This window comes from Mesoplodon mirus (genome assembly GCF_964341445.2).
Source record: "Mesoplodon mirus genome assembly, chromosome: 2".
NCBI lineage: Eukaryota > Metazoa > Chordata > Mammalia > Artiodactyla > Ziphiidae > Mesoplodon > Mesoplodon mirus.
The window spans coordinates 222,148,245-222,160,479 of record NC_138977.1 but is presented as its reverse complement, the minus strand read 5'-3'; the positions used below and the strand labels follow the sequence as shown (position 1 = coordinate 222,160,479).

The 12,235-nt window shown below is 41.8% G+C and overlaps 1 protein-coding gene across 1 annotated transcript in view; it reads right to left on the bottom strand.

Annotated features, from left to right (window-relative positions):
* The window catches only part of PSTK (phosphoseryl-tRNA kinase), a 29,833-nt gene that overhangs the window by 12,933 nt on the left and 4,665 nt on the right, over positions 1-12,235 (bottom strand). Inside the window, exons 2-4 of the mRNA XM_082632024.1 lie at positions 4,151-4,636; positions 1,483-1,774; positions 1,037-1,235 (exon numbers count right to left, since the gene is read on the bottom strand). Coding sequence (XP_082488150.1) covers positions 1,037-1,235; positions 1,483-1,774; positions 4,151-4,366 — 707 coding nt within the window. The 5' untranslated portion in view covers positions 4,367-4,636. The remainder of the gene's footprint in view (positions 1-1,036; positions 1,236-1,482; positions 1,775-4,150; positions 4,637-12,235) is intronic.

Here is a 12,235-nt window from a genome sequence, read left to right as displayed (position 1 = left end):
TGTGCCACAACTACTGAACCTGAGCTCTAGAGCCCGTGAGCCACAACTACTGAGCCCGTGCGCCACAACTACTGAAGCCCACGTGCCTAGAGCCCGTGCTCCACAACAAGAGAAGCCACCGCAATGAGAAGCCCGTACACCGTAACGAAGAGTAGCCCCCCGCTCGCCGCAACTAGAGAAAGCCCACGTGCAGCAATGAAGACACAATGCAGCCAAAAATAAATAAATTAAGTTAAAAAAAAAAAAAACAAAACCCTGCTGATCCCCTCTGGACAACAGTCAGGCAGGAACTAAGGAACTGTGGGCAATATACACCTCGAACTGCGCTGTTCCGTGCAGCAGCCGTGGGCCACATGCAGCCAATTAAGTTTAAAGTGATTAAAATAACATTTAAAATTCAGGTAATAAGTTGCACTGGCTATACTTCAAGTGCTCAATGGTCAGTCGCATGTGGCTAGCAGCTACCACACTGGGCAGGGCAAACAGAGAACATTTCTATCATCAGCGAAACTTCTATCAGAAATGTGCTGAACTAGAACTCTCCAGAACTCTAGAACTCTCAAGACCTACTTTAGGAATGAAATGCATTAGACACCATAGCCACAAGCCTCACATCTACACAAGCAGTGTAACAGGAGTGAGGTTTTAGGCAAATTAGGATTTAGTACCAGTTCTATTCCTTTTCTCTCTATAAGAAAACTACTGGGCAATCTGTTTAGACTATGCTACTTCAGCAAGAGCATCAGAGATGTGCCCTACTCTGAACTCCCTGCCCTGACCTCTGGGAAACAGTATAATTTTAACGAGAGTACACATTTGCAAACAAACCTGGGTTCACGTCTCAGCTGTAACTTACAGTCTCAGTGACGCTGGGCAAACTAAACTTCCTCACTCAGTTTCCTCTTCTAAAGAAAGGGGAAATAATGTCCCTCTCCAAGGCTTGTGTGAAGAGTAACCAGGTGGATACAGGGAAAGCATTCAGCACAGTGCCTGGCTCAGCAAAGCAGCTAGTGAAGGACACCTTTGAGTAGGCTACCTGGCCTCTGAAGCACACGCTGGGCTCTGAATTGTGAGGCTGTTGTGTTCCCAAGCATTTTTCTCAGGGTTGGGCTTTTCTATCTTGCTTCCCATCAGGTGGATGGTCTCGGCAGGCACTGGAAGTGGTCTCTGGCCATTCCTCTGTAGACAGGTCTCGAGAGAACAGTCTAAAAAGAGCTGGCAAAAGCCTAATGAATCTGAAAACCATTCAAAAACCACAAAATTACTAGGGTACTATTTTTCCAAAATGTGAAATAAACATACTTAGACAAGTTAATCCACCTGCAGCAGGAAAGACCATTTTGCAATACTGAACATGTAGCTTTGAAAATTCAGTAAATCCATATAAACCTCCTAATCCAATCAAGTCCTCACTAAAGACAGTAGTGATTTTGATATGCGAATAAATGTCTCTGAGTGTAAGAAAAAAAATGTGTTAATTACATTTCCGAGCCAGCTGATAGACTTCATATCTCATACTTTGATAATAAAAGTTGTCATCTAAAATCAAAAGCAGAGGTCTAGAAACAGCAGTCTTTGTTAAGAGATAGTGAGACTGGGCCTCAAGTGCTGAAGAAGATATCAGATCTTGATCCTTCAAGCAGGTTAGAAAATCCTCCCACATGGCTTCAGTCCTGCTGGGTGGGGCAGACATCTGACACTCGTTAATGACAGCCAGAAAGAAGTATTCAAGGTACTTCAACAGTTCCTGGCGAAGCGATTTCCACTGGGATGGCTGCAAAATACCGTAGAATTGCAATTTATATTAGGCTTTGGCCAGTAGGGTCATGCCTCAACAACCCCCTGCTCCACATGATAATTTCTGAACCATTTGGAGTTCTCTAGACACAACTTGCTTTCTCATCCTCATGTCTTCATATACGCTGTTCCCTCTGCCTGAAAAACTACTCAGTGGTGTTAGTTCTCTGTGAACTCTTCTCAGACTCAACCATGCAGAAGGCAGCTCAGATCGTCCCTTGCCTATCATGACACCTTGTTCTGTGTATATTGGGTCTCCACTCTAACAGGGTTTACATTGTTTAGGTATCTCTATGTCCCTGCTAGATCAATAGTCTACTGTATACCCAGGCTTCAGCAGAGGGTCAGACACCTAATAGATGCTCCAGAAATGTATATGAAATGACTGAATGAATAAGTGAAGAAATGAAAGAATGAAAAGCTGTTACCATCCAGGAGAAAGGAGGAACCAAAATCAATACCCTGGGACTTCCCTGGTGGCACAGTGGTTAAGAATCCACCCGCCAATGCAAGGGACATGCGTTCGATCCCTAGTCCAGGAAGATCCCACATGCTGCGGAGCAACTAAGTCTGTGCGCCACAACTACTGAGCCTGCGCTCTAGAGCCTGTGAGCCACAACTACTGAAGCCCACGCGCCTAGAGCCCATGCTCCGCAACAAGAGAAGCCACCGCAATAAGAAGCTCCCGCACCGCAATGAAGAGAAGTCCCCGCTTGCGGCAACTAGAGAAAGCCCACGTGCAGCAACGAAGACCCAACGCAGCCAAAAATAAAAAGAAAATCAATATCCTGCCAAAATAAAATAGTCTGGCTCAGATATAGCAATGCTCATTTTCCCTTGAAATAAGAAAAGTTGTAGATAGAAGGAGGATCAGCTGAAAGGTCCCTGGGTCCAGATGAAAAGACCTCAGGCTAACAACAGGATTGGAATGGGATAGGGAAAGATAGAGGAAGCAGATTGAGGAGAAGAGAATAAATAGCTTCAAAATATAAGTAGTCTTGCACTGCTCAAAGGCTCTGGTGAACACTGACATAGTTATGAGGTCAAGGCTGGAGGGAAAACACAAGGACAGGAGATCAGGATCCCTCTCCTGTCTGTCCATGCTCTACCACATCACTGAGATTATGGCACATAAAACAAATACATCAGCAAAACCCACTCAAAAGGAAACAGAAACACGATCACTTCCTAAAAGGTGAGATATCCTACTCGTGGTGACTGGATGAGCCCCATGGCCTTCGTCTGTATGGGGAGAGTGGAAAAAATATAATAAGAAAAGTGAGGGAAAACCTCAGCAGATACAACAATCCCTATCAACAACTTCCAGCTTTCTCCATAGTGGTAAAAATACTATTACTTAAGTAAATCCGGTGCTACCAGGGGCCTGATACTGTATTTACCTCACAATTAACCAAGAATGAGGAAGTATATAACTTTGGTGGAGAAGTTCAAAATTCTTCCATGTGCCAAAGGTACTGTATTTTTGCATATATACTTACAGAGTGGAATCACACCATATTTGAATTTTATTTATGTGAATTCATCTACATTCGGCACTAAATGACAAAAATAACTTTAAAATTTTCAGAATATCTTAATCAACGAGTATTTTCTCTAGAGTGAGCATGAGATGGGTGACGTGAATCTACTCTTCCCCGCGGAAGTCTCAGTTTTCACATGCTTCTCAAGGGGATGCATCTCACAGCGCTGAGGGTGATCGGAGGGCTTAAAGAGAAGTATGTACTGGGAACCCAAGTTGACCCCTAAATACAAGCCTATTACTTCATCTGGTGGTCAACGAAGAAACAGCCATCTTTTCCTATTCTGGCAGAAGCAGGTTTACCCTCAATTGAATGAAGATCCAGCTTCAGAGGCCAAGTCCTTCATTTGTACAGACTCTATTGTCACAGGAGGGGCCCTAGTAAGTACCCTGTCACTTATAATTTTGTATCCTTTTTCTTTAAAAGTGTTTCCCCAAACCGCATAACTTAAAGCCCCACAATACCTGGATTCGCCTGGCTGAATGTTAAATTGGCTGTGTTGGAATTTTTGAGAGATTCTGTCCTTCTTTTCAGAACAACCTTCCCAAAGGATTTTCAGGATATTTGATTATGGGGGACTTCCACCTTGCACGCTGACTTCAGACCCTAACCTTATGCTGGTGGCTGTTTGCATCGTTTTCTATTTCTAGTCAACTCATTCTGTGTTAAGCCAGCTCCCCTTTCCTCGAACTCCTGTCTCTCCTCTATCAGAGATCCACCTCCCACACCAGGTATTACCCAGAACAAGTATCGCGGAGTTTGTAGATTTCCCTCCGCGACAGCAGTCTAGGCCCCGCCCCCTCCGTACTGACCAATGGGCGAGCGCTCGCCTCCTCTAGGAACGCGTCTGGCATGACGTCATCATAGGCGACAACGCCCACGGCCCAGCTACTCTCCTGCCGCAGAAGGTGGCTGAGGGCACGCGCGAAGGTCGACTTTCCTGCTGCGGGCAGTCCGCAGAGGACGCAGAGACCTAGCTTCTTCGGCTTCTCGCTGCGCACTCCTCTGGCGTCCTCGCCTGCCTTCATGCTGTCGCGAGAGACCCGAGGTGGCTGCGAGCGTTGTCTGCGGAAATGTCCGCCAACTGCGCATGCACAGTCTCCCTCCGCCCTCTTGCGCCGCCTGTTGGCGCAATGGAGGAATGGGCGAGCCTTCGGCTCCAAACACTATGCGTGGTCGCGGTTGTATCCGAGGTCGTCCCCTTGGTCCCCTGAACCCCTGGTACTGAGTTTTCTGTGAGACGAGTCCTCTAGTCTGGGAAGTCCACGGGGATGCGTTTCGTAAAACCTGGACGTTTCCTAAAGGGTCAGAAAGTTAGACAAACTTCAGTTAGAATCATCCTTCCTTCCGGAAACTTGCAAACCATTAAGATCTGCGCCTCGGGTTTTTGTTGGTTTTTACGATGAAGTCCCTTGCCTAGGAAAATCGCAGAAGAGACTTCGAGGCTTTTCCTCCAGCAGTCTTTGGAAGGTCAATTACTGGAAATCAAAAAATAGGAATCGAATCTGAGTCCGACGACTGCGCTCCGCTGCCCCTCACAGATGTGATAGGTGGAAGGGCAAAGTAAATAGTAGTCATTGCATCCTAACGCCGCCAGTCGGCAGCAAGTGTGAGGAAATAAAGGCAGGAAAGGAACATCCCCAGACTTCAAGTCCAGCGCATTCATGCAGAGCACACTAGGTATTTTAGTGTTAAAAAAGAAATGCTAAGCTGTGAAGAAGTATAAAACAAATTCCCTCTGTGGGGATGTGGTGTAGAAAAATTGAATTCATATTCTAGCTTTCACCTTATTTTAGGAGATTACTTCTTAGTCATATGAAGTTATGTTTAAAATGTGAACAAGTGAGTGAAAATCAGTGTATACTGGGACAAAATATAATCAATAACCCAATGCTAAATCTGATATATCTGTGATTACAGAGCATGTACACATAACGTTATCTCATTTTCTTTCTCTTGGATTGAAGGTGAGCATTGAATTAAACATACTTTTCATTTCATGACATTTTATTGTCATAGGCCCAGTGCAAGATCCCTCTCCTTAATTTACTTTTCATCACTTATCCCCACTCACACTCATTTCCTCCCCTTTTCCTAGGCAACCTTTTTTTTTTCTCGTTTAAACATGGTTATTTTTTGTTTACTTATTTTAAGATAGACGTTTTAAAGAGCAGTTTTACGTTCATAGCAAAATTGAGCAGAAACTACAGAGAGTTCACATATACCTCCCCCCACCCCCAGTCTCTCTGGCTATCAACATCCAGTGTGGTACATTTGTTACCATCGATGAACCTACACATATTATCGCCCAAAGTCCACAGTTTACACAGGGTTTACTCTTGGTGTTATACATTCCATGAGTTTGGGCAAATGTATGATGCTATGTATCCATTATTACAGTGTCACACAGAATAGGTTCACTGCCCTAAAAATCCTCTGTGCTCTACCTGTTCATCTCTCCCTACCCCAGCAGCTGCTTATCGTTTTGCTGCCTCCATAGTTTTGCCTTTTCCAAGTTATATAGTTGGAATCATACAGCCTTTTCATATTTGCTTCTTTCACATCTTTCATGGCTTGATTGCTTGTATCTTTTTAAGCACTGAATGATATTCCACTGTCCGGATGAATCACAGTTTATCCATTCACCTACAAAGGTTACCTTGGTTGCTTCCAAGTTTTGGCAATTGTGAATAAAGCTACTATAAACATCTGTGTGCAGATTTTTGCATGGACGTAAATTTTCAACTTATGGTATCTGGGTAAATACCAACGACCGTGATTACTGGATCTTGTGGTAAGAGTATGTTAGTTTTGTAAGAAAGTGACAGACTGTCTTCCAAAGTGGCTGTATCATTTTGCATTCCCACCACAATGAATGAGAGTTCTTGTTGCTTCATATCTTTGTCAGCACTTGGTGTTGTTAGGGTTTAAAATATTCTAATAGGTGGGTACTGTAACCAAACAGGACCCTATGGGGACTTCCCAGAACAGACACCACCCCCCCACCATGTCCTCCGCCTGTCTCTTGTCTGTAGAAAAACTTTAGCCTCCTAGGCCTTCCCCAGGTTCCAAACAGTAAATTTAATCAGAGAAGTGAGAAAATGCAGAAAGAAAGGAAAACAGTCAAGCAAGACAAAATAATAATAGTTTAGTCATTAAACAAAGTCAAGGACCTTTAGTTCCTCCTCAAGGGTTATAGATAATATTCTGAGCCAAGTTCTTTGAGCTCTTTTGCAGATACTGAAATCCCCACCAGGTGGAAGAAGTTAACTCTATGCTGCTAACAAGCACGTATGCATGGGGTCCTGGAATCAATCTCCAGCAGATACTGAGGGATGACTATCTTCTCTGGTGAGGTTTTTGTTCAGATCTTTTACCCATTTTTAAACTGGGTTGTTCATTTTCTTACTGTTGAGTTGTAAGTGCTGTTTGTATCTTTCGGATAAGTCCTTTATATGTCTTTTGCAAATATTTTCTCCCAGTCTGTGTCTTGTCTTCTTATTCTCTTGACACTATCTTTGGCAGAGTGGAAGTTTTTCATTTTAATGAATTCCAGCTTACCAATTACTTCTTTCATGGATCGTGTCTTTAAAGTTGTATCTGAAATGTCATCACCAAACCCAAAGTCATCTAGATCTTTTTCCTATGTTACCTTCTATAAGTTTTATAGTTTTGCATTTAGCATTTAGGTCTATGATTACATTTGAATTAATTTTTGTGAAAGATAAAAATCCTGTATCACATTTTTTTTTTACATGGGTTATCTGTTTGTTCCACCTCCATTTTGTTGAAGACTTTTTTCCCTCCATTGCATTGTCTTTGCTTCTTTGTCAAAGATCAATTGACTATACTTGTGTGAGTCTATTTCTGGGCTCTGTATTCTGCCCACTGATCTATTCTTTTTGCCAATACCACACTGTCTTGATTGCTGTAGCAGTAAAGTTGGGTAGTATCAGTCCTCTGACTTTTCTTCTCCTTCAATACTGTGTTGGCTATTCTGGGTCTTTTGCCTCTCCATATAAACTTTAGAATAATTTTGTTGATATCCACAAAAGAACTTACTGGACTTTTGATTGAGATTGTATTGAATCTATAGATCAAATTGGGAAGAATTGACCTCTTGACAATATTAAGGCTTTCTATCCATGAACATGGAATATCTCCTTTCATTTAATCCTTCTTTGATTTCTGTCATCAGAGTTTTGTAGTTTTCCTCACATAGACCTTGCACAAATGTTGTTAGGTTTATACCAAGTATTTCATTTTTAGGGTGTAATGTAAATCATATTGTTTTAAATTTGAAATCCACTTGCTTGCTGCTAGTGTTATGAAAGCAGTTGACTTTTGTATGTTAATCTTGTGTCCTGCAACCTTTCCATAACCACTTATTAGTTCTAAAGTTTTTGGTTGATTCTTTGGGATTTTCTACATGGACAGTCAGATCATCAAAGACAGTTTTCTTTCTTCCTTCTCAATCTGTATACTTTTCATTTCCTTTTTCTTATTACATTAGCTAGAGCTTCCAGTATGATGTTGAATAGGAGTGGTGAGACATTCTTGCTTCGTTCCTGATCTTTGTGGGAAAGCATCTAGTTTCTCACCATTAAGTATGATGTTAGCTGTAGTTTTTTTGGTAGATGTTCTTTTTCTTAAATTTTATTTATTTATTTATTTTTGGCTGCATTGGGTCTTTGTTGCTGCACATGGGCTTTCTTTAGTTGCAGCGAGCAGGGGCTACTCCTCGTTGCGGTGCACGGGCTTCTCACTGTGGTGGCTTCTCTTGTTGCAGAGCACAGGCTCTAGGCGTGTGGGCTTCAGTAGTTGTGGCACGTGGGCTCAGTAGTTGTGGCCCACGGGCTTAGTTGCCCTGTGGAATGTGGGATCTTCCTGGACCAGGGCTTGAACCCACGTCCCCTGCATTGGCAGATGGATTCTTAACCACTGCTCCACCAGGGAAGTCCCTGTAGATGTTCTTTAGCAAGTTGTAGTTCCCCTCTATTCCTAGTTTGCTGAGAGTTTTTTTTTTTTATCATGATGAAAATGTTGGATTTTGTCAAATGCTTTTTCTTCATCTATTGATATGATTGTGACTTTTCTTCTTTAACCTGTTGATATATTACATTACTCAGTTTTCAAATGTTGAGCCAGCTTTGCATGCCTAGAATAAACCCCACTTGGTCATGGTGTCTAATCCTTTCTATACATCGCTGGATTTAATTTGCTAATATTTGGTTGAGGATTTTTGCATATGTATTCATGAGAGATACTGGCCGCTGGTGTTCTTTTCTTGTAATATCTTGTAATGTCTGGTTTTGGTATTAAGCTAATGCTGGTCTCATAGAATAAGTTAGGAAGTATTCCCTCTGTTTCCATCTTCTCAGAGATTGAAAAGAACTGATATAATTTCCTCTTCTAATGTTCGGTAGAATTCACCAGTTATTTTGGACCAGTTATCTTTTTTAACAACCTGTTCTGGAACAAAATGATTTTTTTTAATTTTTATAAAAATTGTTTTATATTTCAGAACATCAAAATGAACTATTATGACTTCAAGTTTAGGTGTCCACTATCTAAAAAGACATGCTTTTCAAGGACAGGTTCAAAAATAAGCATGTGATGTTGGCATACAGCCATAATTAGAGTACAACCCTGAATTTGTCTCACTCCCACCTGAGACCCAGAAAAGGACAATAATGTGATGAGATACTTACTGAATATGTGGTCTCTTAAATTAACCGGGTGCCAACATGGTAACATTGCATTTAGTACCAGAGACAAAATATTTGAGAGTCCGGGTGGGTGAATTTTGGGGTCAAATAATGGGGCCCAGACCACTTGGGTATGTGAACTATGTCCTGCTCCACACACTCCCTTCTTCCCTCAGCCCCAGGGCTGACCACTTCGCCCTAGGAAAGGGAGCTACTCTTGGCTGTACTTCAGTGGAGGAAATACTACACACCTCTCAGAGTGTAAAGGTGTGCCACAAAATCATTCTCTTCTTGAGAATGATCTTAAGAATGTAGTATCTCCTTATCAAAGAAAGCAAGTGATAACTCACATATATCTCAGAGTTGCTGCCTTTCCTCCAGAATTTATATAGTCAATTGAGCCATCCTCAAGAGATATTTGTGACCCATTTTCCCTCACATATAAACACATAACCTGAAGGCACACAGGTCACTCCTGTTTAGGATTTATTGTTAAACTTGATTTAAATCACTATTAGACTGGTTATGTCACATGGGCAGTGTTAGTTGTCATCATTCTGTTCCTTCTGATCCTCAGAAGAGAATGGAGGTTGGTCAGTAATCCTTCATGCTGGAACAGTCACTCTGCTTTGAACTTGGGGTGAGACTGCTTGACTGACCTTACTTTGCTGGTTCTCTTCTATCAGTTCTGCCACTCACAGCCACAGGCATTGCATGGGACTCTTGCCTCACCTAGACTACCACATGGGCTGTAGGAGGTACCCAGCACCCAGTTCCAATTTTAGCTTTAGCTAAATCTTCCCATGTTAGGGGTGTTCATTCTGTTCTTCTCATGAGAGCTTTCAATTCACTGTGATCCAGCTGCCTGTTCCAAACATGTTAGTTGACCTTAAGGGGAACTGTATTCATCTGAGAGCAAGTGAGCAGAAAAAGCAATGTGTGACAACTCCGGGTTTAAGTTTCCGATCTGTATAATGAATGAAGTCCTCTTAAGGGGACTTAGAAAATCTGAGATTCCACCTTCTGACATCCCTAGTATCTTCAGAAGCAGATTTTCCCCTCTGGTTACTTTTAACACTGTTTTCTACCAACTCAGCACTCAAGTTCTTTCATCACTAACAGAAATTGCTAACAGTCTAACTGCCAAAGCCCACATTTATTTAAACATAGCAAGAGCCATAAGACCTCATCCCTCACCACTTTTGTCCATCTTCTCTTTTCTTTACTGATCCTTAGAGCTAAGCCTTCTGGAACACCTTTCTAGTCACAAACAGATTTTTACTTTTAAAAAGACCTTGAACTGCTTTACCTTAATGTCAAAATGACTCTGATAGCATGGCATTGTTCACAACCTCTCCAAAATCTCACTTGTAGTTGCTGAGAAGATTAACTAATACATGTTTACTTTGTGGCCTAGAAGACACTTAGTAAATGCTGGTCTCCTTGGCTGCCACCCACTTATAGGTCTGTGAAAATGAACTTCCTTACTTTACTCTCCAGTGAGGTATTGCTCATACCCATTTCAACAACTCCTCCTCTAAAGTTTATGCCAAAGTAAAAATTATAAGCTTATTTGCTTTTTCTATAATCACTATTAATGTCATTTCCAGTTGAATCATCATGTCACCAGTCTTATCTTCCTTCTTAGCTTCTTTAAAAAAACCTAACAAAGATAGCCTAAAGTGTGAGCCAGATACTTAAATGTTACCAAATCTTGAACTAATTTTACAGTATCTAGTGTTTTTCTGATTTCCCAAAGACCATTTTGCTCTTGGTGTTGTTAGGATGAAAGCAAAGTAAATGACCTAATATGCTGAAAGTGGGTACTTAGATCCAGAATAATCATCAATCTCACTAACCCTAAGAACCACCAAAGTGTCTGAGGAAAGATCAAAGGTACAAGAAGCAGTTCTGCTAAGAAGAATCTGAATGCTACCAACCTCTGGCTCACAGATGAAACAGATGTCAATTCCTTGGTTTCTTAAGCTTCCAAAACAATTTTCTCAGAAGAAAGCAATTCCTAGAGATTTCCAACAGAGATTTTCACTGTTTCCTTACTTCCATCATGGTGTCATATGTTTAAAATTATTATAAAGATGTTTAAAACAATCAACCCCCTCGAAAGCCTAATAAATGAGCCTCGTATTTTAACACTGCAAAAGTTAACCAGTCAATGTTCACTTGATATTTGTGTACCAAATACTGCCTTAAATGCTGGGGATTCACACATAAATAAAGACATCGTCTGGTGTTAAAAAAAGCTCATAATTTATTTGAGGAGAGAAAGTGAGAAAAATAAAATATGCACAGCAGAGATAAATATAACTACAAATTTTAAAAATTTACATTGGCTGTTCACATTACGTTGTATATAAAAGCACAACTCTCAAAGGTAAAACTGGTAAAAAGGATTCTATAGCTTCCCCTTAACCTGCAATCTAATAGTACAATGTATCCCTGGAAGGACTTCAATAAACATATCTCAAAATTCTACAATTTGGGCCTCCCTGGTGGCGCAGTGGTTGAGAGTCCGCCTGCCGATGCAGGGGATACGGGTTCGTGCCCCGGTCTGGGAGGATCCCATATGCCGCGGAGCGGCTGGGCCCGTGAGCCATGGCCGCTGGGCCTGCGCATCCAGAGCCTGTGCTCCGCAACGGGAGAGGCCACAACAGTGAGAGGCCCGCATACCGCAAAAAGAAAGAAAAAAAAAAATTCTACAATTATACATAAAGACAGGGAATTTTTATAAAAAACACACAATATTCAAAATGAGTTGTGAACATACTATGTAGAATTTTTGCTCAGTTACTTCTTCACAATGTGCAAGTGACACAAAAACATAACAAAAAATACTAAAACACATCCAGGGCTTCCCTGGTGGCACAGTGGTTGAGAGTCTGCCTGCTGATGCAGGGGACACGGGTTCGTGCCCCGGTCCGGGAGGATCCCACAGGCCGCGGAGCAGCTGGGCCCATGAGCCATGGCCGCTGAGCCTGCGCGTCTGGAGCCTGTGCTCCGCAACGGGAGAGGCCACAACAGGGAGAGGCCCGCGTACCGCAAAGAAAAATAAAATTAAAAAAAAATAATAAAACACATCCAATAGTTGATTTAGCTTGGATACTATTTTGTTTCATTATTAACTTACCAAAAGAAGAGTTAGTTCACATAGATCTTAAAACTCTCGGTAAG